Below are 20,618 nucleotides of genomic sequence, written 5' to 3' on the forward strand. Positions count from 1 at the left end.
TCTCACAGTTTCACTGAGTTTGTGCCAAACACCACCCTGACCATCTCATCTTCCTCTGCATAAGCACAGTCCCTCACCCGTGAATATTTAGCAGCAGTGTTTCTATTGGATTACCACTGACAGACGGCCTTATATGGGCAGGCACTAAATTACGTGGGAGGCGTAACTCCGCCTCCCAAGGGCATCGAGCAGAAGTCTATTATTGTATATGGACGAAAAAATAGGTTCCAGTTATGACCATTACACGTAGAATTTCTAAATGAAACCTGCCCAACTTTTGTAAGTAAGCTGTAAGGAATGAGCCTGCCAAATTTCAGCCTTCTACCTACACAGGAAGTTGGAGAATTAGTGATGAGTGAGTGAGTGAGTGAGTCATTCAGTCAGTCAGTGAGGGCTTTGCCTTTTATTAGTATAGATATACATATGTATTTATATATATATATATATATATACACACATACAGTATGTATATACATATATACATATATATACACTGCCTGGCCAAAAAAAAAGTCGCCACCAAAAAAAAAAGGTCACACACTAATATTTTGTTGGACTGCCTTTAGCTTTGATTACGGCACGCATTAGCTGTGGCATTGTTTCGATATGCTTCTGCAATGTCACAAGATTTAGTTCCATCCAGTGTTGCATTAATTTTTCACCAAGATCTTGCATTGATCATGGCATGGTAGAGTCTGACCACTGCGCAAAGCCTTCTCCAGCACATCCCAAAGATTCTCAATGGGGTCTGGACTTTGTATGTGGCCAATCCATGTGTGAAAATGATGTCTCATGCTCCCACAATTTGAGCCCAATAATTCCTGGCATTGTCATCTTGGAATATGCCCGTGCCATCAGGGAAGAAAAAATCCATTGATGGAATAGCCTGGTCATTCAGTATATTCAGGTAGTCAGCTGACCTCATTCTTGGAGCACATAATGTTGCTGAACCTGGACCTGACCAACTGCAGCAACCCCAGATCATAGCACTGCCCCCACAGGCTGGTACAATAGGCACTAGGCATGATGGGTGCATCACTTCATCTGCCTCTCTTCTTACCCTGATGCGCCCATCACTCTGGAACAGGGTAAATCTGGACTCATCAGACCACATGACCTTCTTCCATTGCTCCAGAGTCCAATCTTTATGCTTCCTACCAAATTGAAGCCTTTTTTTCCGGTTTGACTCACTGATTAGTGGTTTTCTTACGGCTACACAGCCATTCAGTACCACGAGATGCGTCTTCGACTTGGTTGTTTAAGAAATGAGAAGCAACTCATTGCACCAGTTGGGGTTAAATAACGTGCTACCAGCTGAAACATGATCGCCCATGCAGTAATTATCCAATAGGAGGCTCGTACCTATTTGCTTAGTTAAATCCAGGTGGCGACTTTTTTTTGGCCAGGCAGTGTATACTAATTAGTCTATACTAATAAACGGCAAAGCCCTCACTGACTTACTCACTCACTGACTGACTCACTCATCACTAATTCTCCAACTTCCCGTGTAGGTAGAAGGCTGAAATTTGGCGGGCTCATTCCTTACTGCTTACTTACAAAAGTTGGGCAGGTTTCATTTTGAAATTCTACGCGTAACGGTCATAACTGGAACCTATTTTTCTCCATATACTGTAATGGACGTTAGTTCAACGGCTGTGGGGGGCGGAGCTGCGTGTGACATCATCACACCTCCCACGTAATCACGTGAACTGACTGTGACCGCAGTACGTAGAAAAGAAGGAAGAGCTCCCAAAGATTGCTTTTCTCCTGGACAACTATACGTTGCATTCTCAAGAGTGAGCTCGTGCAGCTTCGTCATGTTACAACCGGAGTGCAGCCAGAAACTTTTAAGTGCCGGGTCTTAGCTAACATTAAATAAAGCCGTGGACATCGCAACATCACACAAGAGAGCAGCTCACGTGAACTGACTGAATGCAGTACGAGTGATCACTTCCATGCATCAAACCTGTTCAAAAAACACATTACACAATTGACAAGGTGATGGCTTTATATGTCGTCCGTTTATAAAACAGGGGAGAAGCTGTGTAAAGGCTGTTTCACAAAAAACCAGCGGAGCGTCTTATATGACCAGGCAGCCAGCTAAAGAAGGGAATCAATAAATATCTATATAATCATAATAAACGAGCAAAAAATAACGTACAAGCCACGGATTAAATAAAGGAAATGGATACCTGAACAGTAAAGTAAGTCTCGAATAGCTACACAATAACTATAAGAATCGTAATAAACGATTCTAAAAATAAGCGAAGCAAGGAGAAACGATGGCCTTATATGGCGTTCGTTTATAAAGCAGCGGAGAAGCTGTGTGAAGGCAGCTACACAAAAAAACAGCAGAGCGTCAAACTCTGAATGTATTCCTGGCATCACCGTTATACCCTCTGATCTCCCATTTAAATTGAAGTGCCTCAAATTTCCAGTAAGGCTCTGCTTCGCGATGACAATTAATAAGTCTCAGGGACACACCCTACAAAAGGCTGGCATTGATTTGAGGCAACATTGCTTTCCTCCTGGACAAAACTGTACGTTGCATTCTCAAAAGTAATATATATATATATATATATATATATATATATATATATACACACACCCCGATCTACATACTGTCAAATAAACGAACCACACACCGTGGCGCAACATGAGAGGCTTCGCTTCTAGCGCTGATGTCCGAGGTTCGATTCCCGAGAGGGGGTGCAGTGAATGTGTACTGCCTGATGATCCCAGAATTAGGGCGAAACACGTGCCGTGTACTGTTTGCATTATTTGAAAGTAAAACTATTTCAATATATTCAATATATATATCTATATATATATATATATATATATATATATATATATATATATATATATATATATATATATCATCGCTTCCTGATTCATTTTACCCTCGCACCCCCTTAGTTTGAGAAGAAATATGAGGTTAATGCAGAAAAACAGATCACCAATTGAAGCTTTATGAATAATGGATACTTTATTCGCCATCAATAATTGTTTTGGTAAAGCCATACTCAGTGTAATCTTCCTTCCATGTTATAATTTTTCCGTGACTAGCCATGATTAAATGAACGGTAAAAAAGTAAGAGCGAAGCGAGGGTGACTTATTCAGGCAGGCAGGCGACAGCTCAATAGCTCAATTTGGATATAAGTAGGTTCTATTTAGTCGCCAGAAATATCTTTGGTAGGAATGGAAGTTGAATTTAGTCTTTAAATTTCTATGGTGAAGAAAATTTATGCAATGATAACTAGATTTAACTTACATTCCCACTAAACATATTTCTGTCGACCAAATTAAAATTACTTATATTTAAAATTTAAATAGAACTTGAACAGATACGATAGTTCATAATACCCACGCAGCACTAAGTGCACGTAAGAGCAGGAGTCATCCGTTTTAACAAGCAGCGTATTGCACTGATACGAAATAGCCTGGCCATTTAATTATGTAGGAATGGATAGATAAATTAAGCTGCTCGCACCCCAAAGGAGATTGATATATATATACTGTATATATATATAATATGGATATAGATATACATATATATAGATAGATAGATAGATATATACATATAGGTAGATATATAGATATAGATAATAAATATATATATATGCCAGCGACACTCATGACAATGACAAAACAATTGCATTCTCAATCATGTTACGTTATTATTAAAAGGTTTCCTTTTTCATTACTTCTTTAACACAATACTTCTCCGCTGCAAAGCGCTGGTATTTTGCTATATATGTATATGTTTATATCTATATATATATGTATATGTATGTATGTATATATATATACATATGTATATGTGTATATATGTATGTATATGTATATATATAGGTGTATGTATATGTGTGTGTGTGTGTATATATGTACTGTAGATATGTATGTGTATATATATATATATATATATATATATATATATATATATATGCCAGCAACACTCATGACAATGACAAAACAATTACATTGTCAATCATGTTACGTTTTTATTAAAATGTTTCCTTTTCTTTTTCATTACTTCTTTAACACACTACTTCTCCGCTGCGAAGCACGGGTATTTTGTTAGTATATATATCTACTTCATGGATTTTCACCTATCGCGGGGGGTTCTGGAATGCAACCCCCATGATTGAGGAGGGATTACTGTATACATATCTACATATATACACACATACATACATATATATATATACCCTTTGGGGTGCGAGCAGCTGTTGATGTCGAGGAAGAAAAAAGAAAAACATTATTTGTACAAAACCTTAAATTATCTATCCATATCTAAATAATTAAATGGACAGGCTATTTCGTAACAGTGCAAATACGCTGCTTGTTAAAATGGATGACTCCCGCTCTTACGTGTACTTAGTGCTGCGTGGGTATTGTGAACTATCGTATCTGTTCAAGTTCTGTTTAAATTTTAAATATAAGTAATTTTTATTTAGTCAATAGAAATATGTTTGGTAGGAATGTAAGTTAAATTTAGTCATCATTGCATAAACTTTTCTTCACCATAGAAATTTAAAGACTAAATTCAAATTACATTCCTACCAAAGATATTTCTGTTGACTAAATAGAACCTACTTATATCCAAATAGAACTTGAAAAGATATATTTTTTCGAATCTGACCACGCATTTTAGATCGACTTGACGCGCACTACATCGAGCCTGCGTGCTATTGTGCTCTCGCCTGCCTGCCTCAATAAGTCACCGTCGCTTCTCTCTTAGTTTTTTACCGTTCATTTAATCATGGCAAGTCGCGAAAAAATTAGAAAATGGAAGGAGGATTACACGGAGTATGGCTTTACCAAAACAATTATTATCCATTATTCATAAAGCTTCAATTGGTGATCTGTTTTTCTGCGTTAACCTCATATTTTTTCATACTTCTTCTCAAACCAAAGGGGTGCGAAATCAGGATTGTCTGTCACAGGGGGTGCGAGTGTAAAATGAATCGGGAAGCGCTGATATATATGTATGTGTGTGTGTATATATAATATATGTATAGATATATATATTGAAATAGTTTTACTATCAAATAATGCAGAGTATGCAGCATGTGTTTTGCCCTAATTCTAGGCTCATCAGGCGTACACACTCACTGCACCCCTTCTTGGGAATCGAACCTCAGACGTCAGCGATAGAGGCGAAGCCTCTTTTGTTGCGCCACAGCATGTGGTTCGTTCATTTGACAGTATATAGATCGGGGTATATATATATATCAATCAACATTTACTTATATAGCACATATTCATACAAAAAAATGTAACTCAAAGTGCTTTACAAAATGAATAGAAAAATAGAAGACACAATAAAAAATAAACAGTCAACATTAATTAACATAGAATAAGTAAGGTCCGATGGCCAGGGTGGACAGAAAAAACAAAAAAACTCCAAAGGCTGGAGAAAAAAAAATAAAATCTGTAGGGGTTCCAGACCACGAGACCGCCCAGTCCCCTCTGGGCAATCTACCTAACATAAGTCAAACAGTCCTCTTTGTATTTAGGGTTTTCATGGAAGGACCTGATGATGATGGTCACATAGACTTCTGGCTTTCAGTCCATCAATGTTGGTGCATCATGATGCTTTGAGTAGGTGGTGGTGGCGCAGGCCGCCACCACCACAAAGAAACTGGAAAAAAACTGGAAAAAGAAACAGAAGAGAGAGTTGGGGTCAGTACGGATTTTAGAGCCACTATGAATAGTTATTATGATGAATTGAACATACAGAGTATCAGTATTAAGTTAAAGTGAAGTTAGGAGAAAGCCATGTTAAAGTAATGTGTTTTCAGCAGTGTTTTAAAGTGCTCTACTGTATTTGCCTGGCGAATTCCTATTGGCAGGCTATTCCAGATTTTAGGTGCATAACAGCAGAAGGCCGCCTCACCACTTCTTTTAAGTTTAGCTTTTGGAATTGTAAGGAGACACTCATTTGAAGATCTAAGGTTACGATTTGGAATATAACGTGTCATGCATTCCGATATATAAGATAACTATATATATATATATATATATATATATATATATATATATATATATATAAGATAACTCCTGTAGCCACAATAAATGCCTTTATTGAATAGACAAACCGGGGTGAGCAAGTTCCTTTCAGCTGCGACACAGATAAAAAACTTCAATAATAACTCAAACTTGCAATATTATTTAGGAAAATCACAACATTTTACTCACCAAAAATTTGGAATAGTTGTAAACAAAATCCATCCTCCTCTCTTTCCTCAAAAACAGTTCAATTACTCTGTCATACGGATTATCCGTGCGCTTCAATTCCATCAAAAAGTCCCTTTCTATCGCCATCGAAGCTAATGCTGAAAGTCGAACCTGCCCTGTCGTATTTCTGGCATAAGTTTTAATTCGCTTTAGGGCTGAAAATGTCTGCTCGACAGAAGCAGTGTACACGGGAATGGTCACCACCAAATATACCAATGTGAACAGCTGCCCCATGCTCTCATTCAGATTTTTCTGATGAAGGAAGTCAAGGAGATCAGTGGGAGATTTTTCTGCAAAATCATCCATGGCATACATTTTAGTCAGTTCTGTTTTTAGCCGAGACAGATCAAAAACCGCTCCATGGCTCTTGTGTTAAACTGGAGAAGGCTGCATGAGTGAAATTTTTCTTGCATTCCCGAAAACTCTGGGGCTCAAGGAGCGTGACAAACATCAAGTTTTCGTGGTCTTGAAATCTGGCCTGTGTCTGGCAAATAATATTGTCCAGAATCCTGCTGTGGAGTTGGCCGTAGTGCACGCGAGGATCTTGCGCTCGGAACGCTTGCAGTGCGTTCAGTGGCCTCGTAGAGTTCCTCATATCGGCTTCTATCCAATCAATGGGTCTGAATACGGTGACGTTGCCATACGCCTTCTAGAGGGCCCTACTGACACCAACTCAAAATCTGATTGGTTGAAGCAACAGGTTAATCGACATTTATTCTGTGTTAGAGTGCCTGCACAACGGATTGTTAAGACCTCTCTGCCTGGCAACAAATGATGGCTGAAATGTGATTGGTTAAATGCTTTAATATGAAAATACATGCCTGGAAGCAGCACAACCATCGGAAAAGCTATGAAAGGAAGCGGACAGACTATTTGGAATTATTTAATTAGTATTCATGGACAAAATATAATTAACATCAGTTTGTGATTCAGATATTTTTACTTATGAATATGCTAAGCACAGTCCTTGACCCGCGAATATTTACCTTATATGTGCAGGCACTCAATTACGTGGGAGGCATGATGATTCGAGACACAACTCCGCCTCCCACGGCCATCGAGCTGCAGTCTATTACTTTATATGGACTAAAATAGGTTCCAGTTACGACCATTACACGTAGAATTTCGAAATGAAACCTGCCAAACTTTTGTAAGTAAGCTGTAAGGAATGAGCCTGCCAAATTTCAGCCTTCTACCTACACGGAAAGTTGGAGATTCAGTCAGTCAGTCAGTCAGTGCTTTGCCTTTTATTAGTATAGATGTATATATATGTATATATATATAATACAGTGCATCCTGAAAGTATTCACAGCCCATCACTTTTTCCACATTTTCTTGTGTTACAGCCTTATTCCAAAATAGATTAAATTCATTTTTTTCCTCAGAATTCTACACACAACACCCCATAATGACCACATGAAAAAAGTTTACTTGAGGTTTTTGCAAATTTATTAAAAAATAAAAAAACTGAGAAAGCACATGTACATAAGTATTCACAGCCTTTGCTCAATACTTTGTCGATGCACCTTTGGCAGCAATTACAGCCTCAAGTCTTTTTGAATATGATGCCACAAGCTTGGCACACCTATCCTTGGCCAGTTTCGCCCATTCCTCTTGCAGCACCTCTCAAGCTCCATCAGGTTGGACGGGAAGTGTCGGTGCACAGCCATTTTAAGATCTCTCCAGAGATGTTCAATCGGATTCAAGCCTGGGCTTTGGCTGGGCCACTCAAGAACATTCACAGAGTTGTCCTAAAGCCACTCCTTTGATATCTTGGCTGTGAGCTTAGGGTCATTGTCCTGCTGAAAGATGAACCGTCGCCCCAGTCTGAGGTCAAGAGCGCTTTGGAGCAGGTTTTCATCCAGGATGTCTCTGTACATTGCTGCAGTCAACTTTCCCTTTATCCTGACTAGTCTCCCAGTTCCTGCCGCTGAAAAACATCCCCACAGCATGATGCTGCCACCACCATGCTTCACTGTAGGGATGGTATTGGCCTGGTGATGAGCGGTGCCTGGTTTCATAGATGGAGTAATCAAACAATAAAAGAAACAGAACATGGTTAAAGGACGTGAAAGGCAGCCTTAGAAGGATGACCTGGCCACCTGAAAGGAGGAGACCACATGAGTTGGGGCCCCGTGAAGGAGCGTTACCTGTGGCACTCTAGGGGCTACTTCACCCCACTGAACATCCAGGTAGAGTGTGGCGAAAAAAGCAGGTGCCCTCCCTAGGCTTCCGAGGTGCGACCACGTGAGCGCAAAGGAAGACGGGAGGAGAGCCGACCTCGGACGGCCTGGCCGTGATTCCTGGAAGCTATGCAAGCAATGTCTTTGTCTGAAATTGCCACATCAGGAGTTGACACTGCACTGTCATTAGTTTGTGCCGTCTCTTTTCTTAAAAAACTGAGCAGTGTTGTTTTCTGAACACTTTTTTTTTTTTCCTCGTGTTGGTAAAACGTTTGGAAAAAATGAAAAGTACCTATGAATAAGGCTTTTGAGTGGGAAAGTGAGAGCCTGTTGGGTATTCACTGCACACTTATACTATGGCACGGCAAGATATGAACAAAAAAAGGAATGCCAGATGGGTCACTTTAACAAAACGCTCAGCAATTCAGTGACAAAACTTTTGCTCAGGACAGTGTGCTACAATGGTTCCTGTACACTTTATGCAATATGGACGTTGGTTCAAATATGAGCAAATATAAGAACAGCAGAGGGAGTCACTTTAACAGGAGCCACAGTGAGTGCTACAAGGATTTTTGCACACAGAACACATCTAATGCTTAAACCACCGTATATATATTGGTTTGCTATGTACTGAAGAAGAAGAGAGCAGCTGTATGCTTAGTAGCACTACACAGACTGCACTGAGAACAGAGTCGTCACTTCCTGGCGCCCTTTTTCTGATATCTGACAGGCTAGTTCCACTAGACTTTTTTTATTTTATCACTCCTCCTCTCACCTGCCCACCTCCACATCCTCTTTGCTTGTGAACTGCTGCTCCGCACCTGATATTACCATGTACAGCCCCCTCTCGAAAGCCCACCTCCCCATACTGTTTTCCTTTGAACTCCGCTCCGCCTCGTCCCCACTATTAGCTTGTTCTGCATCGAGTGATCAGCAACATCTTGCCCCATGCCTCTCTCCTCACCATATGAGATCCTGCTTCTAAAATATTTGCTCACCCGCTCACTCGTCCCTTGCCATCTCTGCAGATCATTAGATCTGCCTGTGCCTGTAGATCTGCGGCTGTCATCTTGCAGTGTCATCCGGGATGACAGCCGGGGTTCAACTAAATTAGCCGGGCAGAGCGCCCAGCTAAAATATGCTAGGGAGAACACTGAGGTGAATTGCATATTTCACAGTAGTGGGAGTTGGCATTTAGATAGATGTTGTGTGTGAGTGAATAGGTATAATATGACAGTTTATTCTTCTAAATCTTAACATAAATGCTTAAGTCACTCTCAGAATAACAATGGAAACTACGGCAATCATGGAACATATTACAGGAAACCACACCCACAAGGTGAAAAGTTGTTATGGAGTAAATCAGACAATGAGGTGTAGGGCACAAACAGATTTTTTAAAAATGTCAGAATCTCACAAAAGTATATTTTTTCACCACAAAGGACATGGATGCGCTTTTTACAATATGTGTGCAGTCTAAAGACTGGCCAAATGACTTGAAAAATACCAAAGTTATCCTTTAAACAGATCTTTCATTAGTTTATTGTGAACATTTATTTATCTGTTCTTTTCTTTATGTATGTATTTTTGTTCTTTTGCAGAGAAAATCTAGACGGTACTATCCAACCCGTTTAGCCATCAACCTAGCTTCAGGAGTGTCAGGCACTTCAGTTGACGCCCATACACAAGGCTTTATCGTTGTTGATACTAATTACCGGATATATGGGTACACAGGTCAGAAATAATACATTTGTAAACAATTTGTTGTTTTGATCCTTTTTCTCCTATCATTGTGCGTTGCTCCCATCTTTCAAATGCTAGAACTCATTAGAGTTCCTAGGATCATTTATTCATAATAATATTATATTTACATAACTTTTTTGCAAATTTCTGCATTCAAGACATTTAAAGAAATAGCAGTAATATATATGAATGGAAAATAAATGTGTTTTCTTTATAATCTAAGCTAATTATTGGTTTTGACTGCAAGCTGATGTAGTACAAATATTAAAGGAACAAGATAAAAATAATTTTAAAGTAAAATTTATTCATGTTTTACTTCTGATTTTCTGGTAGCCTGATGAAATATAGGATAGACCTATTGACCAGGCACCAATTTTCTGCTTCTGTCTTTTTAAAACTGTTCACACACACTGTAACACTAATAACAGTATATAAATGCAATGGATGTTTTTATCAGTAATGCCTACACATATAGAACACAGTGAATTTAATTTACAAATAATGAGGTTAGTAGCTTATTTTATTTAAATTAAATCATGCTGTTATTACTGAGCTAGTGTGTGTCTGCAAAATGAAAATAGATACAAAAGTTAACTTTATACTCAAAAATAAAGTTAGATGGTGCATTTTGGTTGATTCAATTCTTTGGTTTTCTGAATTCAAAATGTTTGTTTCAGACACTATTTTTCTCACTTAGAGTTCCGTTTTTCATGTTTTGTTTTGTTGATGTATTATGATAAACTTTGTCAAAAATCAGTTTTTTTATTTAAATGTATTGCTGTTATTTCTAGACAACTACTTTTAAAATATGGTCTTTTGTATCAAATGTATAATTTCTGCATTTTGGCTCAATTATCTTTCATCAAGTATGAAACTGGTGTGTTGTGTGGACATGCAGGTTTCACTATACTCATGACAATACCATTACTACCAATGAACTGCTGGTCCTTGTCCTTTCAGTATAGTGGTACTTTATAATGTTTATTAGACAAATATGAAAAGCAGAAAAATGCAGGTGTTTTATGCAGAGGCACATGCTACCTGAAAAGTAAGTCCCTTTTCCTTGCAGCCTTTGGCATTTGCCTGATTCTTTCACAGAATGTATTGGTGACTGATGGGCAAAATACTCTGATATTGCAAAAAAAATTAATTTGATGTTTACTACTGATTAAATTACTTGAATCAATCAGCTATTAACACTAGAATTACCAGAGCCTACGAGAAAACTCGTAAATCCGACCCACCTTAAATCCATTCTCACCTCTCCACCAGCGTCTTTTGTCCTGTAAATGTGTCGATAACAGCAAGCAGCCTGCTATCCCATCCCCCCACCCACCGCCGCAGCTCAATTCGCAAAAAGTTTGTCAGTGCTCAGTATTTATCTTTGAGTGGAGTGCTGAAGCTTTATAGGGTAAAAAAAAAGTACAACGTCATTTGGAATATATACATTTCATGTGTGTTCCGTGTCAACAACAATCTATGTAAAACGTAGTTAACACAGAAACTTTTTTCATGTTTTAGTAATAATTGAAAAAATGTAGACGTGAAATGTATAATGTGTGAAGCCTGAAATACAAATATGAAATAAACACTTTCACAAAAGGTACAAGTATAACAAAACAAGTGCACTTTTATTGAAGAATTTAACCGAAGAAAAAAGAAAGCAGGTACGACAGCTTGCGTGGTGCAATGCTAAGAACTGCTGCCTTCCAATCAAGAGGTCGCAGTTTTGATATCAGCTGCTTCCCAAATTTACCATTTTGAGTAGTGAGCTACTCTTATTGTTTATATCATACAATAAAAACATACATTTGATTTGCGTCTGTAAATTTATAGTACTTGTCAAAGTTTTTTTTTCAGTTATATTCTCTCACTCACGTTCAAGCTGCCACACACACATACCCCAACCCCCCAATCTGACACCGTTTTCAGATAAAGAAATTGTACAAACTTGTTTTGTTACACCCACTCTTTATTTGAAAACCGTTTCAGATCTTGTGCGTGAACGAGACTGGGGAAACTGTGGATGTGGATGTGAGTGTTGTGCCTGACTGAGAATGACTGTGGATGTAATTTTTTTTTTATTCAGTTTTATTTTTGAGTGTTCCTGCTCACACTGAATTAGAAAATTTTTTTTTTGTCTCTTCTGATGTAAACGTGTAACCTGATTCAGAAAACAAAGTGCAACGATTAGAGAGCTCAATGCATTGTCAAGATCAGGGAGTGCTTCATGTCAAAGGTCCTACTGATTCTGTACTTAGAAAAGAGAGTTAGAGCAGGGATCCATTAGCAGATGAAATACTTAAGAGTTGTGTCAGGAAAACTTATGATGAGAGCCGAAGTGAGGGAGTGCTAGTGCTATCAAAAAATAAAATATAATCATATTTTTTTCCTTAATATTTCTAAATATATTATTAGAAACATTTTGTTTATTACCAGTGTCTGTGTCACTTTATTCATGTTTTAACCATCTGAGGAAAGTCAAAAAGAAAAATGTTGGGCTTATTCAAATAAAAAAAAAAATCAAAATAATTATTCACTTGCAAACTTTATAATGTTTTTTAAAAAAACATTTAACATGGGGGTGTAAAACATCATCCCTGAGTGCACCAATTATATTTGATTTGTCACAAGTAAGCTACAACGGCCAAAGACCATGTTGGGTACCAATGTTGTCAGCAAAAAAAGGAAAGCATGTCTACAGTGGGCATAAAAACATCTGAAAGGGCTGTTTTGGAGCTGAATAAGTTTGCTTGTTTTTAAGAATGCATCAGTGCTGATGGAAGGATCATAATTGTTTCATAAGCAACAAGAGTCCATGAAGACACCTGTTTGGTGTCAACAGCACAGGCCAGTGGAGGTAGTTTGATGGTTTGGAGAATGGTTTCCTGGCACATATGATACCCACTGAAGAATATCTGAAAGGCAAGGCATATTAAAATATCAGTTTTAATCCAGTTCATCCCTTTTCGGTAATGATTTATGTACATTTAGATGGACACATCATCATCAATTGCTCCCTGGAACAAGATTGTAAATTTTTATTGCTTTAGTGGCCTCCACAATCCTCTGCTCTTAACTCTATTGAACATCTTTTAGATGAGGCAGAAAATGCAGTTTGAAGAAACACCACTGCTGTCCATTTGTGCAGCAAAGTCATTTCTGCATGGTACACCATTCCCAAATAATGTATCCAATATGTTTAGGATCCATGCCCTTGCTGTTCATGCTGAGGGCAAAAGGAGGCAGAGTGTGCTACAAGACTGGTATGTGTTTGATGAAGGTACAGGAGGAGGCGAAACAGCTCTAGATTGTGAGTCATTAAGCATAATTACACCAGGCCAATATGGAATCACTAGGCAATTAATAAGAAACTGAAGTAACTCTTTGTATATAATAGGATGGTATTCAAGTTCCACACTCGGGGAATGTAATGCAAATGCAGGCTAAAAATCATTTTTTGCAAATCCAATTTACTGATGCCTTTTGATTAGTATTGCAGTGTTCACACAAGTTATTTGAGGCTTTACATTTAGTTCATTGATTTATTCATTTATTTTGAGTAGCAATAAGTTTCATTCTAATCTCCAATGTAATGTAGTGTCTTAAAGACCCCCATTGAATAGTACAAACACCTGTTCTTGTATCTTTTTAGCCCTAGTTGTAGGGTTGCCACCATGATAAACACCAACAAGGTTATATCCACATATCCATGCTGCTGGATATCATAATGAGGTTTTAAACAGTGTCAGTTCACATGTCATGCCACTGACTACACCCAAGATGTAAGAGAATGTCTTCTGGAGATTATGAAGGTTAAAAGAGGCAGGATTTCGAGTTTTTGTTTGTGTAGTTTTGTAAATGCATTGAAATTACATGCATCATAATCAATTAGACCAGTTTATTTACATGGATTAATTGGTGAAGTGGTTAGTGGATGCAGATTTTTTTTCTCAAACTGGGGTGCTTTATTTTTTAAACCTAGTCTTTAGCTGCACCTTTCTGTGGTTATAAACCACATTTAAAAATGTGACCTTAAGTCTATTGCAAAAATATTTTTAAATGTTCAAAAATTTATATTTGCATGCACGGAATTCCCTCTGAAGTGACCAATTTACATGCATCATTTACATTGTAGATATGTATTGTTGAATTATTATATTTTGGCTAAATATTCTTTGTTACATAGAAAGGAGAGATGTTTGTTATTCTTATTAATTGACATTTTTAAAATCATTGTGCTGTTTTTTTTTTTTTTTTTGCTTTTTACTGAGCTCTGCATATGTGTTAAAATTGTAGTTATTTTTTTCACTATTTTCAGAATCTGCATTGCAAATTGCATTGGTGGCATTGTTTTCTGAAATGCTTTGTCATTTCCCAAACTTCGTGGTGGCACAAGTTACCAGAGAAAGTGTCCAGCAGGCTATAGCAAATGGCATCACTGCAGAACAGGTAATTTATCCTTGCACAGAACAGTTTTAATGGCTCTGCTTTAGGCTTAATTGTAACATGTTACCCAGTATCCAGTGCCCAGTATCTTTTTGAAGTATTTTTTCATTATGCTTAGGGAAAACTATTAAAATGAAAAGGATTTTAATTACATTTAATAGTTACAGAAGAACTCCTGTTTATCAGCATCAGTGTTTAAATGGGGAAAAAAGTGAAGATTCATTTTATGCAAAAAATATAGGTTATAAACACAAGGCACTGTATTTTCCTAATCTTCCTGACTTTATTTTTCTTCATGAAATTAACAGTACCCTGTTTTTTGCCTTACAGTGTTAACCTTTTCTGTGATAATTTATACATGCCTATATTTCTGGTAGTTACACAAAATTTAACAGCCCAAAAGTTTATACCTTCGATAAATTGTGGTAGTCACAATTCATATCAGAATATTTCATTTGGTAATGTGATTAAAGAATCATTTGGTAAGTGAGTCACGTGATGCTTTAATCTGATGGCTGGCTAGATCTCCAACTCTGCCGCCACACCAAACATTTTGGTTCAGCATTTTGTCCAATCATACTAGTAATATTTAAAATGACTCTGTACTGATACTGTCACCAAAAAATGTTGTCTTCAGGCTGGAGACTGCATTCCTCAGATTTTAACTTATTAAACTGCAGCATCCTCCATAGGAGTCCACTATTGGATGCCTACTGGAACTTTATGAAAAATCTCCTCACATTCAGTGGTACATATGCTGAGCTGAAGGCTACTAAGAAGGTAAGATTAAATAGTGACGTCAAAGCTTTACAGTCCACTGCATCCCATCACAATTTGGAAATTAACATGCTGTTTGAAGATGCTGACTTGAAAATTAAACTTGTCAATCAAGAAGACAAGGCTTGAAGTGATAACCTAAAAGCTGAGAAGGCATTTCAATCCATTTTCTTAGCCCAAATAGTCCCTGAATCTCTCAAACATTGCCCCAAAATCATGCCGACTCTTAAAGTGTACATTGACTGTTCAGATGCTGCTGGTCTCCAGCCTCTCATAATTCAGTTTATAAAGTTTTCAGACCACCAACTAATACTAAAGGAGGAATGTCATATTCAAAATATTAATTTTACAGGATTTACTTTTAACTGGATTTCAGTTTCTTTACAGTGCAGGTAGGTGAATGGGTTTGTTGCTGAAAAAGTGCATGCAGCTGGACTTCATCCTTATTTAGACCGTTAGAATGTTTTTTATATTCTTAATAGAATTTTGGTGATGTTTTATTTACTGGCACTGGTGTTAAAATAAGGGACTTTTTGCATTGCTTATCTATTTGATAGAGATAGGAGAGCCATAGCCTTATGGCATTTTCAGGGTCATTGTGGGTTGCCAGGTGCCAAATTTAATCCTATCCCTTCAGTTTTTTGTCCTTTTTATCATGCTTGTTCTTCGCATTGCACATACTATTGTAAGATATTATTTACTCTTAGTGATTAATTATGATAGTGAGGGTTGGGGTGATTTTGGGCCCCTCTTCTTGTTCTCATTTTGTGCTAGTTTCTTTGCATTACACTCAGGTGAGTGAGCCTGCTTCCATGGTGGTTTGTGGTATAGTCAGTGATGTGAATATTAGAGGTTGCAGGTGTTCTTTTGTTTTTTCTGGTAATTACACATTGTTCAGGATATTGTTGGAGGTGGTTTTCAGGTTGTTTGGTTGGATTTTGCAAGATGCATAAGCTGAGGGAACTTTGGGTTTTTATATCTTTAAAGGTATCAATCACTAGACAACAGCACACTACTACTTCCTATTTTTGTTATTTCACTTTATCTCCAGTTAGTCTGTTTTATTAACTGAATTATGGCAACGCTTAACATTATTTAGTGGAACTTTAAAGCCTTTAGTTCAGGCCAGCAGTACTCCTTGCCTCCTAGATTTCTTCCATCTCCAGACACAACCTTAATTCAGTAGTTACATCTGCTGGCTCTGGATGTCTCATGTTGTAATAGCAAGTATTACAGGGTTGCGGTGCCATCCTCTACTGAATCTAGAAGATGTAGTGTTCTTATTATATCGTGGCACAACTTACAAATTAAGAACTTGTGATTGGGTGACTACAGCTTAGGTTGATTCTGTTTCTTCTAGGCCAAGCTGGGCGGTTGCAAATGATTTTTCATCTCTGCACATGGCTGTATCTTGTATCACCCATCCTTTTCCGACTTAACTAGCAGTCTTCTTAAATTCTGTTACTATGAGCTTCTGGTCAGCATTAATGTGAAGGCTAAATCCATTGTTATACTGAGTCCAATCTTCTGCTGGCAATCTTAATTTAATAGCTCCATTTCACTTACTTACCTATTCATTTTTTTCTTTTCCTTTCGTAATTCATAATTTTATATTGATCATAGTTTTATATTATGTACCATTGCTTGTTTAGTTGCAGACTCATTGGTCTCATCTGCCTTATCCAACCACATATTTAACCTTTTGCAATTACACCTTCCATTTTTTAGGTCCCATGTGAGGTGGAAGTTCAGTAACTTTCTTCTGAAAAATAATTTGTTTCTAAACAACCTTCTCTTAATGTAGATGAGTTTCTCACATTCTGTACTGCTTCTGCAGCTAATGCAGGTGTGATTCTTGGAGGCAATTAAAGACTTTATTTGGGGCTTTACTGTTTTCCTTTTCTTACACTGTAAACTCCAAAACATGAAGGGAATTGAACCTAAGCTCTCATCCCTAGAAAAGGCATGGCCCCCTATGGTCAATAAATCATCATACTAGAAATCGCTATTACATCTCTAGGACTAAGCCAAGTTGGCTGCTTACTTTCAGAATCAAGTAAAATGTCATACAGTCATTCATACAATGATTCCCGTAAAATCAATAAGGAATTTTTCAGATTTCCACTCTAGACTATGTATTGACAACTCTAGTACTCCTCCCCTCTGATATCAAATCATTCCTCAACATCCTTCCATTTCCCCCGCCTTACAGAGAAAGAAACTTCTTTTCTAGATGTTACAATTTCATTGGCTAAACTTAGAGGAGACTCTTTGAGCACAGGAGAGGCCCTGTGGATAAATGGGTGTCTCTGTCCCTTCCTCTCTTTGATGTGGTTAGTGAAGCTGCCTCTTCTGGCCATCTAAACCCTAGAAATAACATGGCAGTTATTACTCAATTTTTAAAGATAGGTAAAGACCCTACTCTGTGTCAGAGATACAAATTCCCCATTTCTCATTCTCACTTACAGAAACTCATTAGTAAATGAATCCATTCGTACTCTCTTTGAAAACATTCATAGACTTCTGCATATCATTGATTTGGTTCCTTCCCTTTCAAGCCCTGCTGCTCTCCTTTTTCTTGATCCTGAGAAGGCTTTTGACTTCAGGAATTGGCAATTCTTAGTGCACATAATGGGCTTTCATACAGGTTTTGTAAATCTGGTCAAGACTCTTTACTTTTCCCTCTCTGCAGTCCTCTTGTCTAATTTAAATACTGTATCTTGAATACCCTTCCCCAGTAGTTGAGGAGCTGGACAGGGCTGTCCTTTGTCTCCTTTACTCTTTGACTTCTCTCTTGAACTGTTGGCATTTTCCATCTGTATTTTCCCCCCATTATAGTTTCAGATTCCATTCATGTCATATCCTTATCACAGAACCTCCACCATATTTCACAGTTGGGACAAGGTTCTTTTAATTATAGCCATCCTTCTTTTTACACCAAACCCACTTTGAGTGTTTATTGCCAAAAAGTTCAATTTTTGTTTCATCAGACCATAGAATACAGTTCCAGTTAAAGTTGTAGTGTTTTACAAACTCCAGGTGCTTATGTTTGTGGATAACTGACAGAAAAGGAATACGCAAACTCCACACAGGGAGCAACCAGGATCTGAGCTCTCATCTGTGCTAGGCAAAGGCACTAATACTGTGCAACACCAGTTTAGTGATAATGGCTGAAAGTAACACATAGGAAATTACAATAAGTAGGAATAATAAATCATAAAATAGTGTTGTATCATAACATAAATTGTGAAGAGCAATAATTAATTATTAATAAAAATAATACATATACAGTAAATGTAATGAAATAATAAACCAAGAAAAAAAAAATATCATGAAATTTTAAGAACAATGAAGTACATGGTTAAATCGCAACAAAAACTCACTCATAAACGCAACAGAAAAAACATGCATAATACAGTAATCTTGTACTTTAGCAACAATCCACATTAGCTTCTCTTATTTCTGCTGGTTTTGATATAATATTTGAAGGTGTTTTTCTCATTATCACTGACTTCTCGGGCAACCCGAAATGAACAATGCAGCGTCCAGGAGCTGCATGGAGTAGATCATTTAACATAAATTCTTAAGAAGTACTAAGTAAACAAATAATTTTATGCATTTTAGTTAAGTTAATTTTTTTTTTCCTCACTGATCAGCAAGGGAAGAATTAAGAGGGTGATCATAATCAAGTGTTTCCCATCAGTTTACTGATGAAGGAAGTAATAGTTGTAGGAGTCTTCTTTCATTAATAATCAATAAAACACCCACCACAGGACGGCAAATGAATGCAGTAAATGGGGTGTGAGATTTCTGTTTCATATTCCAGTTAGGAGGCCAAAAATCTGAAGAGATCTGTACAATTTATGAGCAAGGTTAATTTATCAGTGAAAGTCTACATTAACACTTTCAATTTCTCTGTTGTGATTCAAAATGTGGCCAAAGACTTGCTTTCACAAATAAGCCAGACATACTTGTTGAAATAAGCAAAATAATACAATTTATTTTTTAACATAAGGATAATAGGAGATGGATATATGGAAATATATAGATATATTGGCAAAATACATAAACAGTACAAAACAAAAAATAATAAAGCTCCACTTAACCCTTTCTCTCATATAGAAAAAGGCACGTAACATCAATTCTATCTCTTGGCTTAGATGGAACTTTCCTCTCTTTTAGGAAAAGGCACATGACGTTAAGAATCCTGAATTTTCAATTCACTAGTTTAAGAAGTAGGAGTTGTCTAGCTGGTTATAAAGTTTTATTGCTGGCAAGTGGCATTCATTTGCTCACAGCAGCTAGCATTTGTCATGGCTCAGGGAACAACCCCCACCACACAGAGTTCTCTGTCTCAGTGTGTGTGTGTGCAAGTGTGAAGTGCTGCTTTGCCCTTTCCTTTTGGTTTTAGGATAAGAAACTTATAGCCAGAATTTATTCTTCACAAGATTGTTATCTTTAGTCCTGCTGGCTTTGTCCTGTTAAATTACAGTTAATAATTCTCTGAATTAAAGAATACTTATGGTTTGATCTGAGTGATGCTTGATTTCTTTCCTGGCTGACTTTCTCCAAACACGTGTTGAGTGTGCTTCCTTTTCTTTGTTTAGGAGGTGGTCTTCATCTGGTTGTAAGCACTACTGCAGTCTTCACATCAAAGGTTTTGTACAAAGTCTCCTCAGATGTTAGCAAAGTTATGGCTGCTAAGTCAACTGGTGATCAGACAGTAACTGTCGTTGGCAAGATGAACACATGGTTTACATATAGTCTCTGTTTCTCTTGTTCCTGTCCTCGCTGTCCCTCAGCAAGGTTGGACTAATCGCAACCTTGTCCAAACACAGAACACAAAAACTCAAGCACAGACAAGTATTCCACCTTTTCAGTCCAACACGGGTGCCTTTGGAGTAGAGGGATAGCTTTGACCTCTGTTGCAGCCACACCCTATCAGCTATGGATTCAGGCTATGGGCAGCCAAATTATGGTCAGATCAAGGTGTAGCAAAGTGAGAGATAAGCAGTTTTTGTATGGTGTTACTTGGGTTTTTATAGACAGGAATAGAGGTTGTATCATTGGCTTCTTGGGTGCACATAAGTCCATCCTCTTGAATGACCACTGGTGCATAATTGTGTCCATCAATATTACTCATCCTTAATTTATGGTCCTTTGTTCAGAACTTTATTTCATTTTGCACCTTAGAGAGAGATGTCCCTGACTGTTACATGGTG

The 20,618-nt window shown here is 37.6% G+C and overlaps 1 protein-coding gene across 4 annotated transcripts in view; it reads left to right on the top strand.

Annotated features, from left to right (window-relative positions):
* Positions 1–20,618, top strand: part of gtf2h4 (general transcription factor IIH, polypeptide 4) — a 135,128-nt gene that overhangs the window by 100,200 nt on the left and 14,310 nt on the right. For all 4 annotated transcript variants that reach the window (XM_039768699.1, XM_039768696.1, XM_039768697.1 and 1 more), the window contains exons 10-11: positions 10,029–10,161; positions 14,492–14,622. In XM_039768699.1, coding sequence (XP_039624633.1) covers positions 10,029–10,161; positions 14,492–14,622 — 264 coding nt within the window. The remainder of the gene's footprint in view (positions 1–10,028; positions 10,162–14,491; positions 14,623–20,618) is intronic.

Source organism: Polypterus senegalus, chromosome 11 (genome assembly GCF_016835505.1).
Source record: "Polypterus senegalus isolate Bchr_013 chromosome 11, ASM1683550v1, whole genome shotgun sequence".
NCBI classification, from domain to species: Eukaryota; Metazoa; Chordata; class Cladistia; order Polypteriformes; family Polypteridae; genus Polypterus; species Polypterus senegalus.